The 20,700-nt window shown below is 38.8% G+C and overlaps 1 protein-coding gene and 1 pseudogene across 1 annotated transcript in view; one reads left to right on the forward strand and one right to left on the reverse strand.

Moving 5' to 3' along the window:
- The window catches only part of MAGT1 (magnesium transporter 1), a 57,814-nt gene that overhangs the window by 18,901 nt on the left and 18,213 nt on the right, over positions 1 to 20,700 (forward strand). Inside the window, exons 4-6 of the mRNA XM_081793288.1 lie at positions 18,252 to 18,392; positions 19,428 to 19,568; positions 20,504 to 20,593. Of these exons, the coding sequence (XP_081649414.1) occupies positions 18,252 to 18,392; positions 19,428 to 19,568; positions 20,504 to 20,593 (372 nt within the window). The remainder of the gene's footprint in view (positions 1 to 18,251; positions 18,393 to 19,427; positions 19,569 to 20,503; positions 20,594 to 20,700) is intronic.
- On the reverse strand, positions 3,068 to 3,157 carry LOC145714745 (U6 spliceosomal RNA; annotated as a pseudogene).

A 20,700-nucleotide genomic window follows, 5' to 3' on the forward strand; every position in this document is an offset into this window, starting at 1 on the left:
CCCTTCTTTCTGTCTTCTCCTTCTGGGATCCCTGTAATGCAAACATTATTATGCTTGATGATGTCATAGAGGTCCCTTAAGCCGTTCTCTTTTTTAAAAATATTTTATTTTTAAGTAAAACAACGTGGCACTTGAACTCTTGACCCTGAGATCAAGGGTTGCATGCTCTTGCAACTGAGCCAGCCAGGTACCCCAAGCTGTTCTCTTTTTTTATTATTCTTTTATCTTTCTGCTATTCAGCTTTGTTGCTTTATATTATCCTGTCTTCCAGATTGCTGAACCATTCTTCTGTGTCTCCCAGTCTGCTGTTTATTCCCTCTAATGCATTTTTTAATTCAGTTATTGTGTTCTTTACCTCTGTCTGGTTCTTTTGGATAGTTTTTATCTCTTTTTTGAAGTTCTCTCTGAGTTCATCCACCTTCTTTTCAAGTCCAGTGAGTACTTTTATTTATTTATTTGTGAATATAATTTATTGTCAAATTGGCTTACATCCAATACCCAGTGCTCATTCCAATAGGTGCTCTCCTCAATGCCCATCACCCATTTTCTCCTGTCCCCCACCTCCCCCCCACCCTTAGTTTGTTCTCTGTATTTAATAGTCTCTTGTGGTTTGCCTTCCTCCCTCTCTGTTTGTATCTATTTTTTCCCTTTCCCTTCCCCCATGGTCTTCTGTTCAGTTTCTCAAGATCCACATATGAGTAAAAACATATGATATCTGTCCTTCTCTGACTGGCTTATTTCACTCAGCATAATACCTTCCAGTTCCATCCACGTTACTGCAAATGGCATGATTTCATTCTTTCTCATTGCCAAGTAGTATTCCATTGAATATATAAACCACATCTTCTTTATCCATTCATCAGTTGATGGGTATTTAGGCTCCTTCCATAATTTGGCTATTGTTGAAAGCGCTGCTATAAACATTGGGGTACACATGCCCCCATGCATCACCACCAGTGAGTACTTTTATGACCATTGCTTTGAACTCTTTATCGGGCATATTGCTTATGCCCATTTTGTTAGCTCTTTTTCTGTGATTTTGGCTTGTTCTTTTATTTGGGACACAGTCCTCTGTCTCCTCATTTTGTCTATTTCTGTGTTTGTTTCTTTGTGGTCATGTAGGTCACCTACATCTTCTGGTCTTTTTTTTTTTTTTTCCTGGTCTTGAAAGTAGTGGCCTTGTATAGGAGAGGCCTCATGGTGCCCTGTAGTACAGTTACCCTGTACACCAGAACCAAGTGCTCCCTATATGAGCTACATGTGCCCTCCTGTTGTGGATGTGCTGTGATTGCTGTGGGCATGCTGGTGGGTGGGGCTGGCCCTCACCCCAACTGGTTTCAATAACCAATTCACCTACTGCAAGTGCACTAGACAGGGTTTGCTTCCTACACTGTTGAGAGGCCCTGCTGCAGCCCTCATGGGCTTGTTGGTGGGTGGGTCTGGCCCTAAACCTGGTTGTTTACAGCCAGGTGCTGTGATAGCTACAGATGCAGGGAAGGGTAGTGCTGGCGCTGGCTGTCAGTGCAGTCAGCTAAGAGGCCTGCCTTTAGGAACTGCAGGCATGCTGTTGTATGTGGTTATCTCCTCCCCACCCTAGGGCAGAATTCATTTTGGAAGGGTGCTAGTTCCAACTGGAGCTGCCTGCCAAGTGTGGTGGGGCAGAAGCCACTTTGCAGGGGCACCTGCCAAGGTGTGTGTGTTAAGTGGGGCAGGTCTAAAGAGGAATGCCAGAGCCAGACATGTGGCACTAACAAGGTAGATGGAGAGTGTGTGAACTGGCTTCCACAAGTGACTGAATATGTAGGCTAGGGGTGGGCAAGATAAAAATGGTACCCACTAGCACTTTTGTTCCCAGAGAAGTCTGCAGATCCCTGCCCCTCCAGCACATGTCCTAAAATTGGTGAGTAAATTTCCTTCATATATACCCCAGGTACTTTTCAAACTGCTGCTTCTGTATTTCAGGCTAAGTCATTTAGTGTGCTGATTCTTTGAGGGTAGGGATTCATTTTCTTTTTCCTATTTCCTTCTTGCTCTCCCGGAGTTAAGCCCCACTTCTTTTCTTTTCTTTTTTTTTTTTTTATAACTTTTTTTAATGTTTATTTATTTTTGAGATAGAGACACAGAGTGTGAGCAGGGGAGGGTCAGAGAGAGAGGGAAACACAGAACCCGAAGCAGGCTTCAGGTTCTGAGCTGTCAGCACAGAGCCCGACATGGGGCTCGAACCCACAAACTGTGAGATCATGACCTGAGCCGAAGTCAGCTGCCCAACCAACTGAGCCACCCAGGCGCCCCTTAGCCCCACTTATTTACAAAGCAAGATGTATGGAGACTTACCTTCCCAGTGCAGGCCTTCAGGGCCAGGGGTCCCTGGTGTGGGATCTGATTAATTGCCTTGCTCCTCTGTGCTTGTGATGTCCCTTCTATTTGTGGTCATTTGTACTGGGGGTTTGGTTTCCAACCATATCTCCATTCCTCCTACCCTTTTTGATGTGGTCTATCTACAACTAGCCGTGGAAGATCTTTTCTGCCAGTCTTCAGGTCATTTTCAGAATTAGTTTCCAATACATGTAGCTGCTGCCTCAATGTGTCCATGGGACAAGGTGAGCTCAAGGTCCTCCTACTCCTTCATCTTCCCTTGGCCACAAAAAGTTTTAAATATTTATTTATTTTGAAAGAATGAGAGCGAGTGAGTTGGGGGGAGGGGCAGAGAGAGAGGGAGAAGGGGAATCCCAAGCAGGCTCCACGCTGTCAGCACAGAGCCCAGTGCAGGGCTCTTTCCCATGAACCCTGAGATCATGACCTGAGCCAAAACCAAGAATCCGATGCTTAACCAACTGAGCCACCCAGGTGCCCTGGACACAAGAAATTTTAAATAGGACTTGTCTTATGTGATATCTAAAGTAGTTAGTGAGATAAAAGTGAACTTGAGCTAGCCATGAAATGTAATGGTCGGTGCTATTAGAATATGGAAAATGAGTAGTAATCAAGTAGGTTTTGTAGTTTTTTATTGTGTTAAGCTATATATAATACAAAAAGTTACCATTTTAACCAGTTTTTCTTTCTTTTCTTAAACATGGAACGCTTCATGAATTTGTCATCCTTGTGCAGGGGCCCTGCTAATATTCTCTGTATCATTCTAATTATAGTACTGACCAGTTTTAACTCTACAATTTATCAAGTAACTTTTTAAATCACAGTGTGAATACCACCATTGTGCCACCATTATGTAATAGTGAAGTTCTTAGTAGAACTAGGTACCTGTCTATCCTCTTGCTTCCTGACTTAGTGGAAAATCTCCTTATTCCTGATCAAAGCTTAACCCTTTTCCTGTGCTTTGAATCCCATACCCATTAGCTCTATTAATCATGACCTCTTGCACCTGTATTTTTTTTCACCTGTATTTTAAAAAAAAAGGTTTTTAAGTTTATTTATTTTTAGAGACAGAGCAGAGGAGGGGCAGAAAGAGGGAGAGAGAGAATCCCAGGCAGGCTCCATGCTTCCAGTGCAGAGCCTGATCCGGGGCTTGAACTCACAAACCATGAGATCATGACCTGAGCCAAAACCAAGAGTTGTACACTTAACCGACTGAACCACCTAGGCATTCTAACACCTGTACTTTTTAAAATTAAGACTTAAAAAAAGTTTTTTTTAATGTTTTATTCTTGAGAGAGAGGGAGACAGACAGAGAGACAGAGCATGAGTGAGGGAGGGGCAGAATAAGAGAGGAACACAGAATTTGAAGCAGGCTCCAGGCTTTGAGCTGTTAGCACAGAGAGCCTGATGCCGGGCTAGAACTCACAAGCCATGAGATCATGACCTGAGCCAAAGTCAGACGCCTAACCAACTGAGCCACCCAGGCACCCCAAGGCTGTTTTAAGAGCAGCTTAAGGTTCACAAAAGAATTGAGGGGCAGATAAGGAGATTTCCCTTATATCCCCTCCCCTCACACATGGGTAGCCTCTCATCATCAACATTCCCCACCAGAGTAGTACATTTGTTATAGTTGATGAACCTGCATTGACACATCATAAACACCCAAAGTACATAGTTTACATCAGGATTCACTCATGATCTTGTACATTCTATTGGCTTAGACAAATGTATAATGATATGTATCCATCAGTATGGTATTATAAAGAGTATTTTCACTGCCCTAATAATCCTCCATACTCTGCCAATTCATCCCTCCCCCCATCCCTTGGTAACTACTGATATTTTTACCATTTCCATATTTTGCCTTTTCCAGAATGTGATATAACTAGAATCATACAGTATGTAAACTTTTCAGATTGACTTCTTTTACCTAGTAATATGTATTTAAAGTTTCTCCATGTCTTTTCATGGCTTGATAGTTCATTTCTTTATAGTGCTCATAGTGCTCATAGTGTTCATAGAATAATATTCTATTGTCTGGATGTACCAGTTTCTTTATTCATTCATGTATTGAAAGATATCTTAATTGCCTCCAGGTTTTAGCAATTAAGAATAAAACTCCTGTAAACATCCATGTGCAGGTTTTTGTACAGACATTAAGTTTTCAGCTCCTTTGGGTAAATATCAAGGAGTGTGATTGCTGGATCATATGGTAAGAACATGCTTAGTTTTGTAAGAAACTGCCAGTCTTTCAAAATGGCTGTATCATTTTTCATTTCTAACAGCAATAAATGAGAGTCTCCATTGTCCCACATAGTCATCAGTATTTGGTGTTGTCAAGTGTTCTGCATTTTGGCCATTCTAATAGTTGTATGGTGGTATCTTACTGTTTTCATTTGCATTTCCCTGATGACATATCATGTAGAGCATCTTTTCAAATGTTTATTTGCCATTCATACATCTTCTTTGATAAGGACTTTGGCCCATTTTTTCTTAAAGTAGGCTTCACGACCCATGTGGAGCCCAATGTGGGGCTTCAACTCATGACCCTGAGATCAAGACCTGACCTGAGATTGAGTCAGAAGCTGAACTAAGTGATCCGGGTGCGCCATGGCCCATTTTTAAATCGTCTCATTTGTTCTCTTATTGTTGAATTTTAAGAGTTCTTTGTATATCTTAGAGAACAGTCATTTATCAGATGAGTGTATTGCAAATTTTTTTCTCCCAATCTGTGTGTCATCTTGTTTTCTGGACTCTTTTTCACCAAGCAGAAGTTTTTAATTTTAATGAAGTACAATTTATGAGTTATAGCCATCATAGATAATGTCTTTGGTGTTATATCTAAGAAGTCATCACTATATCCATGGTCATGTAGGTTTTCTCCTATGTTACCTTCTAGGAGTTTTATATTTTTTCCTTTTACATTTAGGCCTTTGATCCATTTTGAATTAATTTTTGTGAAAAGCATAAAGTCCACGTTTAGATTAGGTGGATTATTTATTTATTTTGCTCATGGACATCCAGTTGTTTTAACACCATTTGTTGAAAAGACTGTCCTTTCTCCTTGTAACTGCCTTTCTCTTTTGTCAAAGATCAGTTTTATGTGGGTCTATTTCTGGGCTCTCTGTTCTGTGCCATTGATCTATGTGCTATTTGGCTAATACAACAGTCTTGATTACCATAGCTTGAAGCTGAGTAGTGACAGTCCTCAAACTGTGTTCTCCTTCAACATTGTGTTGGTTATTCTGAGTCTTTTTTGTCTCCATATAAACATTAGAATAACTTTGTCAATATCCACAAAATTCATTGCTGGGATTTTGACTGAGACTGTATTGAATCCATAGATGAAGTTGGGAAGACATTTTGACAATATTGAGACTTCCTATCCATGAACATGAAATAGCTCTCCATTTTGCTAGTTCTTCTTTGATTTCTTTCATCAGAGTTTTGTAGTTTTCCTCATATTGGTTTTGTACATATTTTGTTAGATTTATACTTAAATATTTCATTGGGGGATGCTAATATAAATGGTATTTTTAAATTTTTTAATGTTTTATTATCTTTTAATTTTTTTAATGTTTTTATTTTTGAGAGAGAGAGAGAGTGAGGGAGGGACAGAGAGAGAGGGAGACATAGAATCCAAGGCAGGCTCCTGGCTCTGAGCTGTCAGCACAGAGCCTGATGTGGGGCTTGAACTCATGAACTGTGAGATTATGTTCTGAGCCAAAGTCAGACACTCAACCAACTGAGCCACCCAGGCGCCCATTTCACTTATTTTTGAGAGAGAGAGAGAGAGAGCGCGCAAGTGGGTCAGAGACAGGGGGACAGAGTATTCAAAGCAGGCTCTGCACTGACAGCAGCGAGCCTGATGTGGGGCTCAAACCTGTGAATTGTGAGATCTTGACCTGAGCCAAACTCGGATGCTCAAACCAACGAGTCACCTAGGCTCCCCTTTAATATTTCCTTAATGTTTATTTTGTTTTTGAGAGAGAGAGAGAGAAAGAGCATAAGCAAGGGAGTAAAGAGAGGGAGACACAGAATCCAAAGCAGGCTCCAGGCTCAGAGCTGTCAGCGCAGAGCCCAATGTGGGGCTTGAGCCCATGAACTGTGAGATCATTATGTGAGCCGAAGTCAGACACTTAACTGACTGAGCCACCCAGGTACCCTGTATTGTTTTTTATGTCAAATTTCTCTTGTTCATTGCTGGTATATATGGAAGCAGTTGACTTTTGTATATTAAACTTGTAATCTGCAACCTTTCTGTAATCGATTATTAGTTACAGGAGTTATTTTGGTCGATTCTTTTGGATCTTCTACATAGATGATCCTGTCATCCATAAACAAAGACAATATTTTCCTTCCTTCCCAATCTATATGCCTTTTATTTCCTCTTTTATCTTATAGCATTATTGCATTAGTTAGAACTTCTAGGATGATGTTGAAAAGGATTGGTTACAAAGGCCATTCTTGTACCTAATCTTACTAGGAAAGCGTTGAGTTTCTCATCATTAAGTATAATGTTATGGCACAAAAACAGACACTCAGATCAATGGAACAGAAGAGGGAACCCTGAAATGGACCCATAAATATATGGCCAACTAACCTTTAACAAAGCAGGAAAGAATAGCCAATGGAATAAAGACAGTCTCTTCAGCAAGTGGTGCTGGGAAAACTAGACAGTGACATGCAGAAGAATGAACCTGGACCACTTTCTTACACCATACACAAAGATAAACTCAAAATGGATGAAAGACTTCAATGTAAGACGGGAAGCCATCAAAATCTTCAAGGAAAAAGCGGGCAAAAAACTCTTTGATCTTGGCCACAGTATCTTCTTACTCAACACATATCTGGAGGCAAGGGAAACAAAAGCAAAAATGAACTATTGGGACCTCATCAAAATAAAACTTAGTGAGAGAAAGACAAATATATTGACTTCACTCATATGAGGACTTTAAGAGACAAAACAGATGAACATAAGGGAAGGTAAACAAAACTAATATAAAAACAGGGAGGAGGACAAAGCGTAAGAGACTCATAAATATGGAGAACAAACAGAGGGTACTGGAGGGGTTGTGGGAGCAGGGATGGGCTAGATGGGTAATATACTCCTGAAATCATTATTGCACTATATGCTAACTAATTTGGATGTAAATTAAAAAAAAAAATAGGGGCGCCTGGGTGGCTCAGTCAGTTAAGCATCTGACTTCAGCTCGGTCATGATCTCACAGTTTGAGATTTTGAGCCCCGCGTCGGTCTCTGTGCTGACAGCTCAGAGCCTGGAGCCTACTTCAGATTCTCTCTCTCTCTCTCTCTCTCTCAAAAATAAATGAACATTAAAAAAAGATTTAAAAAAATTAATTAAAAAATGTAGCATTATCAGAAGGAAAAAAAGTATAATGTTATTTGTAGGATTTTTGTAGGCATTTTTATCAAGTTGAGGAAGCTCCCCTCTAAGTTTACTAAGAGATTTTATCATGAATAAGTTTGGATTTTGTCAAATGCTTTTCCTGTATGTATTGATAAGATCATGTGATTCTTTTTAGCCTATTGTTATGATAAATTGCATTAATTATTTTTTTATTTTAATTTCAATATAGTTAACATACACTGTTATATTAGTTTCAGGTGTGTAATATAGTGATTCAGCAATTCCATACAACACCCAGTGCTTATGACAAGTCTACTCCTTAGTTTCCATCACCTATTCCACCCATCCCCCACACCCACCACCCCTCTGGTAACCATCAGTTTGTTCTCTATAGTTAAGAGTCTGTTTCTTGGTTTGTCTCTCTTTTTTTCCTTTGCTCATTTGTTTTGTTTCTTGAGTGAAATCATATGATATTTGTCTTTGTCTGAATGATTTATTTCACTTACATTATGCTCTCTCACTCCATTTGTGTCATTGCAACTGACAAGATTTCATTCTTTTATATTGGTGAATAATATCCCAATGTGTGTGTGTGTGTGTATACCATATATATATACCACATCTTCTTTATCCATTTGTCTATTAGTTGGACCCTTGCACTGCTTCGATAACTTGGCTGTTGTGAATAATGCTGCCGAAGACATAGGGGCACTTGTGTCCCTTTGAATTGGTATTTTTGTATTTTTTGGGTAAAATACCCAGTAGTGCAGTTATTGGATTATAGGGTAGTTCTATTTTTAACTTTTTTAGGAATCTCCATACTGTTTTTCACAGTGGCTGTACCAATTTGCACTCCCATTAACAGTGCAGGAGGGTTCCTTTCTCTCCATATCCTCACCAATACTTGTTGTTTCTCTGTATTAATTTTTGAATATTGAACCACCCTTGCATACTTGGTTTAAATTTTTCTTGGTTGTGGTGTATAATTCTTTGTGTACATTAATGATTTAATTTGTTCATATATTTTTTTATGTTTATTTATTTTGAGAGAGAGAGAGACAGAGCGTGAGTGGTGGAGGGGCAGAGAGAGAGGGAGAGACACAGAATCAGAAGCTGGCTCTGTCTCCACGCTGTCAGCACAGAGCCTGATGCAGGGCTTGAACTCACAAACTGCAAGATCATGACCTGAGCTGAAGTCAGACCTTAACCAAGTGAGCCACCCAGGTGCCCCGATTTGTTCATATTTTGGTTAGAGTTCTTGTATCCATGTTCATGAGAGACATTGATGTGTGGTTTTCTTATAATGTCTTTGTTTTGGGTATGAGGATAAAAGACATGCTTTATCTTCTGAAAGAGATTGTAGAAATTGGTATAATTTCTTCTTTATATGTTTGGTAGAATTCACCATTGAACTCATCTGAACCTGGTGCTCTCTATTTTGGAAGGTTATTTTTATCGATTCCATTTCCTTAATAGGTATGAGCCTATTCAGATTGTTTATTTTTTGTGTGTGAGTTTTGGCAAATTATGTCTTTCAAAGAACTGGTCCATTGCATATAGGTTATCAAATTTGTTGATAGTTTTTTTTTTTTTACTATCCTTTTAATGTCCATAGGATCTGTAGTAATAATCTCTCTTTCATATCTGATATTAGTATTATGTGTCTTCTCTCTTTTTTTTTTTTTTTTGAGAGAGAGAGAGGGCACAGTGAGCGAAGTACAGAGAGAGGGAGAAAGAGAGAGAGATAAGCAGGGCTCACCTGAAGTGGGGCTCATGATTTTTTTTTTTTTTTTACCCAGAGTGGGGCACAAGCTCACTGGATGCGGGACTCAAACTCACGAACTGTGAGATCATGACCTGAGCCGAAGTCAGATGTTTAACTGACTGAGCCACCCAGGCACCCTCTCGTTTTTTCTTAATTTGGCCAGACACTTATCTATTTCTTTAATCTCTTCAAAGAACAAGCTTTTGGTTTCATTGATTTTTCTCTATTGACCAGTTTGAATTTCATTGGTTTCTGCTCTAATTCTTTTAATCTATTTTCTTCTACTAAATTTGGATTTAATTTGCTCTTCTTTTTTTGGTTTTGTAAAGGGGAAACTTAGATTGTTGGTTTTAGATATTTTTTCTCATTATACATTCAATGTTATAAATTTTCCTCTAACCATTGTTTTTGCTCTATCCCACAGATTTTGGTAAGTTGTGTTTCCATTTTCATTTAGTTCAAAATATTTTTTAAAGTTTATTTATTTGAGACAGACAGAGACAGCACAAGCAGGGAAACAACAGAGAGAGGTTAGAGAATCCCACACATGCTCCATGCTGCTAGTGCAGAGCCCAACCTATGAGATCATGACCTGAGCCAAAACCAAGAGTTGGACACTTAACCGACTGAGCTGCCCAGGCACCCCTAGTTCAAAATATTTTTATATTTTTCTTGAGATTTCTTCTTTGACCAAGTGTTAATTAGAAATGTATCATTTAATTTTCACATATTTGGGGATTTTCTAGTTCTTTTTCTGTTATTGATTTCTAGTTTAATTACATTGTTGTCTAAGGGCAAACATTGTATGATTTATACTCTTTAAATTTGTTAGGGTGTGTTTTATAGCCCAGAATGTGGTCTGTCTTGGTGAGTGATCCATGTGAGCTTGAGAAGAATGTATATTTTCCTTTTTTGGATGAAGTAGTCTATAGATGTCAATTATATCCAGTTGATTGATGATGTCTGCCTTAATGCCCCTTACCCATTTAGCTCATCCCCCCACCCACAGCCACTCCAGCAACCCTCAGTTTGTTTTCTGTATTTAAGAGTCTCTTATGTTTTGTCCCCCTCCCTGTTTTTATTGTGTATATATGTATCACATGTTTATCCATTCATCTGTCGATGGACATCTGGGCTCTTTCCATACTTTGGCTATCATCAATAGCGCTGCTATAAACATTGGGGTGCATGTGCCCCTTTGAAACAGCACACCTATATCCCTCTGATACATACCTAGTAGTGCCAATTGCTGGGTTGTAGGGTAGTTCTGTTTTTAACTTTTTGAGGCACTTCCATACTGCCTTCCAGAGTGGCTGCACCAGTTTGCATTCCCATAGTTTGGGAAAATTCTCAATCATTACTGTTTTAAATATTTCTTCTGTTCCTTTCTTTCTTCTTCTGGTATTCCCATTGTGTGTATGTTACATCTTTTGTAGTAGTTGACCTATAGTCCTTGGATATTCTGTTCTGTTCTTTTTAGTTTTTATTCTCTGCTTTTCAGTTTTCAAGGATTCTGTTCATATATCCTCTAGCTTAGAGATTTTTTTCCTCAGCCATGTCTAGTGTACTAATAAGCTCATCAAAGGCGTTTTTCTTTCTGTTATAGTGTTTTTCATCTCTAGCAATTCTTTTTGGTTCTTTCTTAGGATTTCTATCTCCCTGCTTACATTGCCCAAATGTTTTTACATGCTGTCTAATTTATCCATTAGAGTTATTAGCATATTAATCATAGATTTAAAAAATGCCCTGTCTGATAATTCCACCATCCTTGCCATGTCTAGTTATGATACTTGCTCTGTGTCTTCAAATTGTGTTTTTTTTATTTTAACTTTTGGTATGCCTTGTAATTTTTTCTTCATACCATACATGATGTACTGGTTAAAATGAGCTGTGGTAAAGTGGCCTTTAGTAATGTGGTGGTGAGGAGGAATGGGTACATTTTATGGTCCTATGGTTAGGTCTCAGTCTTTTAGTGAGACTATACCCCCTGGACTATGAACTTCACAAGAGTTTTTCAGTTTTTTTTCTCCCCTGTTAGGGGGCAGAATGGCATCTTCTTTCATTTGAACTAATACAGTAGCCTTTCAAATGGTTCACTTACCATCCATATAGTACTCTATCCCTATTACCTGCTATAACAGTTTCCAGAGGTTTTTCAGGAGAGTGTTAGTAAGAATCATTGGGAAAAATTATATTCGGGAAACTTGAAGGTAAACAAAATTAAATTTTATTTTTGACTTCAGTGTATCATGAACTATGAAGGATCTGAGGGATTTACTCTACTTACAATTGTGCTATAATAAGTTAGCCTGCCATGGTTTCATAGATATTGGCAGAAGAAATGATACTCCTGGGTCAGAGTTAAAGAACTTTATTTATTTATTTTTGAATTTTTTTAATGTTTATTTATTTTTGATAGAGAGACAGAGCATGAGTGAGGGAGGGGGCTGAGGGAGAGAGGGAGACACAAAATTCAAAGCAGGCTCCAGGCTCTGAGCTGTCAGCACAGACCCCAACATGCGGTTCGAACTCACTAGCCGTGAGATCATGACCTGAGCCGAAGTCAGATGCTTAACCAACTGAACCCCACAGGCACCCCAGGACTTTATTATTCACAGCAACAATGGTCTCTAAATTATCTCCAAAGCACTTTCTTGTACTGTTTCCCCAAGCCCCACTTCCCATGGGACAATGCAGAGAAGGCCAGTGGTTTGCATTATGGGAGAATATCTCCAAGCTTTGGGAAACCCAGATCTTCTATAAGGGTAGAAAGCATGCATGCTCTTTGCTTTGGAGGGGGTCTATCTCTGTCTTTTAAGGCTATACAAATATGCTTGGGCAAATCATCCACAACAAAGGCAGTCAGGTCCTCTGCATGCAACGTGTACAGAAACACAAGAAACCTATGAGAATTGTCTCCCAACACAGGACTTCTTATAGACTTTAACATGCTGATAGGTTACTCTTTCAATTCCAACAGTGGGCTGTGATATGTAGAATTTCCCAAATTATTGGACTATTTAATGGAGGATTTTGGTTAGATTCTATGGAACATACTTTTGGAAATAGTGGCATATAGACTAAAGCCAAAATTCCTTAGTCTTCCATTCATGCCCTCTTTACTCTAAACACATAACTACCTTTCTCATATTTATATTATGTCATACCCTGTCTTGTTTCAGCATCGTTGTTTGCTTCCTACAACATGAAATATCCTTGCTCCCTTTTTCTCCTCTCTTAAAATTCTATTTACCCTTAAAGCCTCATTTCAGATACTCCCTTGCAGCCTTTTCAAATCCTCCAGATGAAATGTAAGTCACCCGGGGCGCCTGGGTGGCTCAGTCGGTTGAGCGTCCGACTTTGGCTCAGGTCACGATCTCGCGGTCCGTGAGTTCGAGCCCCGCGTCAGGCTCTAGGCTGATGGCTCAGAGCCTGGAGCCTGCTTCCGATTCTGTGTCTCGCTCTCTCTCTGCCCCTCCCCTGTTCATGCTCTGTCTCTCTCTGTCTCAAAAATAAATAAACGTTAAAAAAAAAAAAAAAAAAAAAGAAATGTAAGTCACCCCTTTTCTTGTGTCACCATACTATTTTCCTTATATTTCTTTTTTTTTTTCTTTTTTTTTTTTTTTAAATTTTTTTTTAACATTTATTTATTTTTGAGACAGAGAGAGACAGAGCATGAATGGGGGAGGGTCAGAGAGAGGGGGAGACACAGAATCAGAAGCAGGCTCCAGGCTCTGAGCTGTCAGCACAGAGCCCGACGTGGGGCTCGAACCCACAGACTGTGAGATCATGACCTGAGCCGAAGTCAGCCGCTTAACCGACTGAGCCACCCAGGTGCCCCCCTTATATTTCTATTCTACGTGTATCCACATTCTACATTATAGTAGAATTAGTCCTAGAGTTGTTTGACAGTCCCCCTTAGAATATAGTTACTTACTTAAGAGCAGATCCAACATCCTGTAGCTATTGTATTAATCACATAATAGATGTTCAGTAAGTAGTAAATAGCTTAATGTTCCCATTTTAAAGTATGTCATGTGTCATTCTAGTCACAGATCAATAACTCAAAATTAGTACATTTATAAAATGCTATAACCTAAAAGATTAGTGCATTTAGTCTTTATTAGAGCAAACGAAACAATCTCTAGAGTTTAAGAAATTGCTTTCTAATTGTCTACTATTCAAGCTGGGATTGTTTTAGAAATTAAAAATTGTAATTCCATTTATTTTAACAATATACACAAAGACTTTTTGTTAGTGATTTGTAAAAATACAAAACTAATTTTCTTTTACATCAGATAGCTTTCATATTGATGCTCATTTTATTTTTTTATTATTTTTTTCGATGCTCATTTTAGGGCTATATTTAGAGTTGGTGGTATAAGGATAGAAGTATGTCCATCTGTGGAAGAAATTCAAATCTTTCTCTAAATAGTAGTGTCACTTGCCACTATAAGTGGGAAAATATATATAACATATAATGTACTATCTTTACCAATCTTAAATGTACTGTTCAATAGTGTTAAATAACACATTGTTGTGCAACTGATCTCCAGAAGTCTTCATTTTGTAAAACTGAAATTCTTTACATATTAAATAATTCCCTATTCCCTCTTGCCCAGCCCCTGGCAACTACCATTCTTTCTATTTTCAGTCGCTTTGAATTTGGCTACTCTCTATGTACCTCACATAAATGTAATCATACAGTATTTGTCTTTTTGTAATAAGCTGTATTTCACTCAGCATTATGTCCTCAAAGTTTATACATGTTGTAGCATGTGTCAGAATTTTTTTTCTTTTTTGAGGCTGACTGATGTTCCATTGTATGTATATAGCATATTTATGCATTAATCTGGTGATGGACACTTGAGTTGCTTCCATCTTTTGGCTATTGTGAATAATGCTGCTGTGAACGTAAGTGTACAAACATCTCTTTGAGACTCTGATTTCAATTCTTTTAGATATATGCACCTAGAATTGAAATTTCTCTAATGGTAGTTCTATTTTTAGGTTTTTTTTTTAATGTTTTTTTAATGTTTATTTTTGAGAGAGAGAGACAGAGTGTGAGCAGGGGAGGGGCAGAGAGAGAGACACAGAATCAGAAGCAGGCTCCAGGCTCCGAGCTGTCAGCGCGGAGCCCGGCGCGGGGCTCGAACTCACAGACTGTGAGGTCATGACCTGAGCTGAAGTCGGACGCTTAACCGACTGAGCCACCCAGGCGCCCCTATTTTTAGGTTTTTAAGGAACCTCCATACTGTTTTCCATAGTGACTGCACCATTTTGTATTCCCACCAACAGTACACACAGGTTCCAGTTTCTTTACATCCCCATCAACACTTATTTTCTAGTTGTTTGGTTTGGTTTGGTTTGGTAGTAGCCATTCTAATGGGTATAGTTTCATTATAGTTTTGATTTATATTTCCCTAATGATTAGTGATATAGAGCATCTTTTCATGTGTTTGTTGCCCAGTTGTTTCTCTTTTTTGGACAAACATCTGTTCAAATCTTGTGCCCAGTTTTTTTTTCTCTGCCCAGTTTTTAATCTGTTTGGGTTTTTTGTTGTTGACTTGTAGTTCTTTGTATATTGTAGGTATTAACCTTTTATCAGATAATATGATTTGCAGATATTTTCTCCCATTCTGTAGATTGCCTTTTCACTCTATCGATTGTGTCTTTGGTCTACAAGATATTTTAAAAGGGGTGATTTGGCATAAAGATGTTATACTACTAATTATGGAAATACAAGTTACAATAATGGTGATGTATAATGTTTACCTATTATATGAGGTTTTGACAAGACTTTGCAGAAATAGATAGATACCTTCCTACATTGGTGGGTAAAAGTATAAATTGGTACAGCCATTTTGGAAAGCAAATGGACTCTATGCATTTTAATTTAAAACTTTTCTACCCTGTGACCTAACAAGTCCATTTCTATAGAAAACCTCTCACAAGTATACAGGGAGGTAAGTATATGGCTGTTCATTGCAACATTATGTATAATTGGAAAAAAAACTAAAAGTTTAACAATAGCATAGTTACTTAATAATCTATAAGAGTGAGGTTGAGGGGCACCTGGTTTCAGTTTGGGTCATGGTCTCACGGTTTGTGAGTTCAAGTCCCACATCAGACTTCGTGCTGGCAGTGCAGAGCCTGCTTGGATTCTCTCTCTCTCTCCCTCTATCTCTGCGCCCCCCCCTCCGCTCATGCTCTTAATTTCTCTCTCTCAAAATAAATAAACTTAAAAAAAAAGAAAGGCCAGCACTGCTCCCCTGGGGCGGCACCGGACAAGGGCTACCTGGAAGGCGCTCATCTTGGTTCTGGAGAGAGTTTGAGTTTGCATGGGACAGAGGCACATGCAGGTATGGCTGTAAACTTAATTCCCAGCCCTGTTCAAGCCTTGCACTGGCTGGGTGGCTGGGTGCTGGCTGCGTGGCAAAAGGCAGGTCGCGTCTCTCTGTTTGCCCCTGAAAGAGAGGTAGCTGCATCTCAGTCTCCTTAACGTGCCACCTGACTTGAGGACCCTGCAAGTCAAAGTGTATACTGGGTGACGACGGCTCCACGCCCAGGTCACGGCTGGGCTTTTTTGCCAGGTTCTTGCCAGAAAGGGTTTGGGTCTCATTGATCCACCAGTAAATACGGGCTTGTGCTGAAGTTTGCTCCCTTGCCATTTTAAGTGCATTTCTTAATTTTGTTACCTGGTACAAAATAGGTGCTTAATAAAACTTGGTTAAAAGAATGAAAAAAAAAAAAAAGAGGTTGATATATATGTACTATCATGGATAGATCCCTCAAACATGGCTGCATATAAAAGCAAATTGCAGAATATTATAGGTAATATGATACCATTTGTGTTAAAGTGGACACAAAGCAATATTTTTGTTTTCTGTGGTATACACACACATATATGAATAAATTCAAGAAGGTTTAGAACTAATAATAGTGGCTGCTAGAATTGTTGGTCCTTATAACCTTGTAAACTTTTTTTTAATTTTATAAAGGAAATAGATTCATATATTACCTGTATTTTTAGACATTTTTTTATGAATCCAAAAGTGATATAGTTAACTATTGAATATTTTGGCCTAGGGGTGCCTGGCTGGCTCAGTTGGAAGAGTATGCAACTCTTGATCTCAGGGTCATGAGTTTGAGCTCTATGTTGGGTGTAGAGATTACATACATACATACATACATACATAAAAATTAAAAAGAAAAAGACTTTGGCCTAAAATTTGGGCAACAGTTTGATGGAGTGAAAACTGTCCAGGGTCTAGTTCTTAGCTTTTCAATTTTTTTTAAGTTTGTTTATTTTTGAGAGAGACAGAGACAGAGCATGAGTAGGGGAGGGGCAGAGAGAGAGGGAGACACAGAATCTGAAGCAGGCTCCAGGCTCCGAGCTGTCAGCACAGAGCCTGATGTGGGGCTCAAGCTCACCGACTGTAAGTTCATGACATGAGCTGAAGTCGGACACTTAACCAACTGAGCCGCCCAGGCGCCCCAAGTTTCTTAGCTTTTCAAATTCAGAAATTGCATTTTAATTTTTTTTTAATGTTTATTTTTGAGACAGAGAGAGACAGTGCATGAGCTTGGGAGGGGCAGAGAGAGAGGGAGACACAGAATCTGAAGCAGGCTCCAGACTCTGAGCTGTTAGCACAGAGCCCGATGCAGGGCTTGAACTCACGAACTGTGAGATCATGACCTGAGCTGAAGTCGGACGCTTAACCGACTGAGCCACCCAGGTGCCCCCAGAAATTGAATTTTAACAATGTAGGCAGAATTTACCTAGTTCTGGAGACTGTGCACACTCACATGGATGTTGGTAAATAAGGTACTAATCTATTAATTCATTAATTTGCCATATTATATTGCCAAGGAGACCAAATAATCATATCGACTAATCACTATACTTTTCTTCCTTATGGGAAAGTCTAAAAAATTACTATTAGGGGGTTCTATTGTGAGTATAGAATCAAAGCAAGGGAGTTGGATTATTTTATTGGCTGATGTCTTTAAATTATAGTTGTCTTATACAAGCTAGTCTCCATTATTGGATTGCCTGTTGAGGGACCTGAATGTTTGCATCAGTTGGTCAGCATCTTTTCCCTGGACTTACTCAGACTTTGTATTTTCCACAAATACAGTTATATCACATCAGGAAAGATATAATGTGGATGAGTCAGTCATGGTTTCTTTATCTTAGCAATTCCAATGTTGTCTTCTTTAAGCATACCATCGTCTCATTATAGAGAATAGAAAAATGTGATGCTTATCAGTAAACATTTATGAACCTTTTAGAATTAACTGTTTTTGCATATGACTACCATTTTGATGGTTTTCACTGCAGTGTTATGTATGTATGTATGTATGTATTTCATTGCAGTTTTAGAGCACTGTCTTGTTTTCTCCAGATTGAGAATGTACTCTATTTGGAGCTTAGTCCAGCTACATAAGGCAATTTTAGTTCTCACAAATGTATTATTTTTGCATAATTTCTGAACAGATGAAAATGTTTGTGATATATGAGATTTTCCATTCTAAAGTAGAAAGTATAGACTACTTAGCTAGGAATTAATATTTGGTGAGTAAAGTGTACTAATTAATTAAGGTCACAGGCAGCCTTGGATTTGAATCCTGACTCCACCACTTACCACTTTCCTTAAGATGCCTAAATTTCAAGAAAATATTTGCTGTTAAGATTATTTTCTTGATAACTTATATTTTCATGGACTTCTTTTTATTCAGCTAAACATGAATTCAGCTCCAACTTTCATCAACTTTCCTGCAAAAGGGAAACCCAAACGAGGTGATACATATGAGTTGCAGGTGCGTGGTTTTTCAGCTGAACAGATTGCCCGGTGGATTGCTGACAGAACTGATGTCAATGTAAGTTTCCCTACTTTGTAGAAAGTTACTTTGCCATTATCCACTTCAAGTCTTACAGGAGGTCTTAATTGGTCTCCTCCCCATATCACTGAGGTGGTAATAGTTCAGTAGCCCCTTCAAAAGTAGCATTTAACAGAATCATCCTGATGAAAGAGTGAAATTATAAAACATCTTCTATCACCTTCTTGAATTCAGTATGGAAACCACTCCTTTGACCTCATTAAGTCCATGGACTATCTAGAGATACTTGGCAAATACATCTTAATCTTTATTTATTTTTGAGAGAGAGACAGCGTGTGAGCAGGGGAGGAGCAGAGAGAGAGGGAGACACAGAATTGGAAGCAGGCTCCAGGCTCCGAGCTGTCAGCAGAGAGCCCAACGCGGAGCTCAAACTCACGAACCGTGAGATCATGACCTGAGCCGAAGTTGGACGCTCAACCGACTGAGCCACCCAGGCACCCCAACTTGGCAAATGCATCTTAATCTAAAAGATGTTATGTTGTAAGCAGAATGTTGTACTTATCCCATCCCATTTTAGGATATACTATAGACTGTTTTGATTAGGATGAAAAGAAAAAAAGTGTAATTTTTCCTGAAAGAATTTGAAATAATTTTTCAAAAATTTTTATTGGGGCACCTGGGTGGCTCAGTCGGTTAAGCATCCAACTTCAGCTTAGGTCATGATCTCACAGTATGTGAGTTTGAGCCCTGCGTTGGGCTCTGTGCTGACAGCTCAGAGTCTGGAGCCTGCTTTGTATTCTGTGTCTCTCTCTCTCTGCCCTTCCCCCGCTTGTGCTTTGTCTTTCTCTCAAAAATTAAACATTAAAAAAATTTTTTTTAACATCCAGTTAGTTAACATACAGTATAATGTTAGTTTCACATGTGAAATATGATTCACCACTTCCATACAACACCCAGTGCTCATCACAACGATAACCACACTAATTTTTATTGCTTTCATTTCAAATCAATTTGACCTATATAATTAACAAATAAATTTCATACTTGAAAACATTTTTCTTTCCTTTCCATTAGATTAGAGTAATTAGACCTCCAAATTATGCTGGTCCTCTTATGTTGGGATTGCTTTTGGCTGTTATTGGTGGACTCGTATATCTTCGAAGAAGCAATATGGAATTTCTCTTCAATAAGACTGGATGGGCTTTTGCAGCCTTGGTAAGTAAATTTAGAACAAAAATTGTTTGCATACAATATAGTATAGTTAGGTAGCATTAAGTTTATTTCTTACCTGTGAGAAGAGATTTTATATGTTTTTATTTCATGCCTTAAAATCAGTTTCTTTCCTCCATTATCTCATTAGGATGGCCAGGGTTTGGAGGAACTCATACTCAGTTTTTATTCACCCCTATGAAAATATGCATTTCTTTTGGAAATGCTTTTTTTTTCTAATTTTCTTTTGTATTAAAAAAATTTTTAATGTTGGGGCACCTGAGTGGCTCAGTCGGTTAGGTGTCCGACTTCAGCTCGGGTCGTGATCTAGTGGTTCGTGAGTTCGAGCCCCGTGTTGGGCTCTGTGCTAATAGCACAGAGCCTGGAGCCTGCTTCGGATTCTGTGCCTCCCTCTCTATATGCCCCTCTTCCGCTCTCGCTCGCTCGCTCTCTCTCTCAAAAAATTTTTTAATTTTTATTTGAGAGAGCACCAGCAGGTGAGGGTCAGAGAGAGCGGGAGAGAAAGAGAGAAGGAGAGAGAGAAAGAATCCCAAGCAGGCTCTGGGTTGCCAGCGCAGAGCCTGACACGGGGCTTGAACTCCCAAACTGAACCATGAGATCATGACTGAACGGAAACAAAGAGCCAGACACTCAACCAGACTGAGCCACCCAGGTGCCCCCCTTTGAAAATATTCTAAAAGACTTTTCAGTTTTCAATTGTGAAACTTGTGTCAGCTTATTTATAATTTTAAAATAGGGTTTTCCTTTCAGAATAACTATTATTGGTTCTTGTGAAATACAAGACTTAATCAAAAATCATTTATCTGAAAAAATTTTGTTCACATATTACTTAAGCAGACACACTTTTCATAAACCTGTTAATCAGTGTGGGAGCAGCTGCACCATGTTGTATAAGTATTTCATTATTTTTTGTTTTTTAGTGTTTTGTGCTTGCTATGACATCAGGTCAAATGTGGAACCATATAAGAGGACCACCGTATGCTCATAAGAATCCCCACACAGGACATGTGGTAAGGGAAGTCTGGAATTTCTTTCCCTTGTATACCAAAGTTAACCTTAATAATTATTTTGTGACATCATTGCCAGGATGTGAAGGACCTAGGTTTAGTTTTTACCT

This window comes from Panthera onca, chromosome X (genome assembly GCF_046562875.1).
Source record: "Panthera onca isolate mPanOnc1 chromosome X, mPanOnc1 haplotype 2, whole genome shotgun sequence".
Lineage (NCBI taxonomy): Eukaryota > Metazoa > Chordata > Mammalia > Carnivora > Felidae > Panthera > Panthera onca.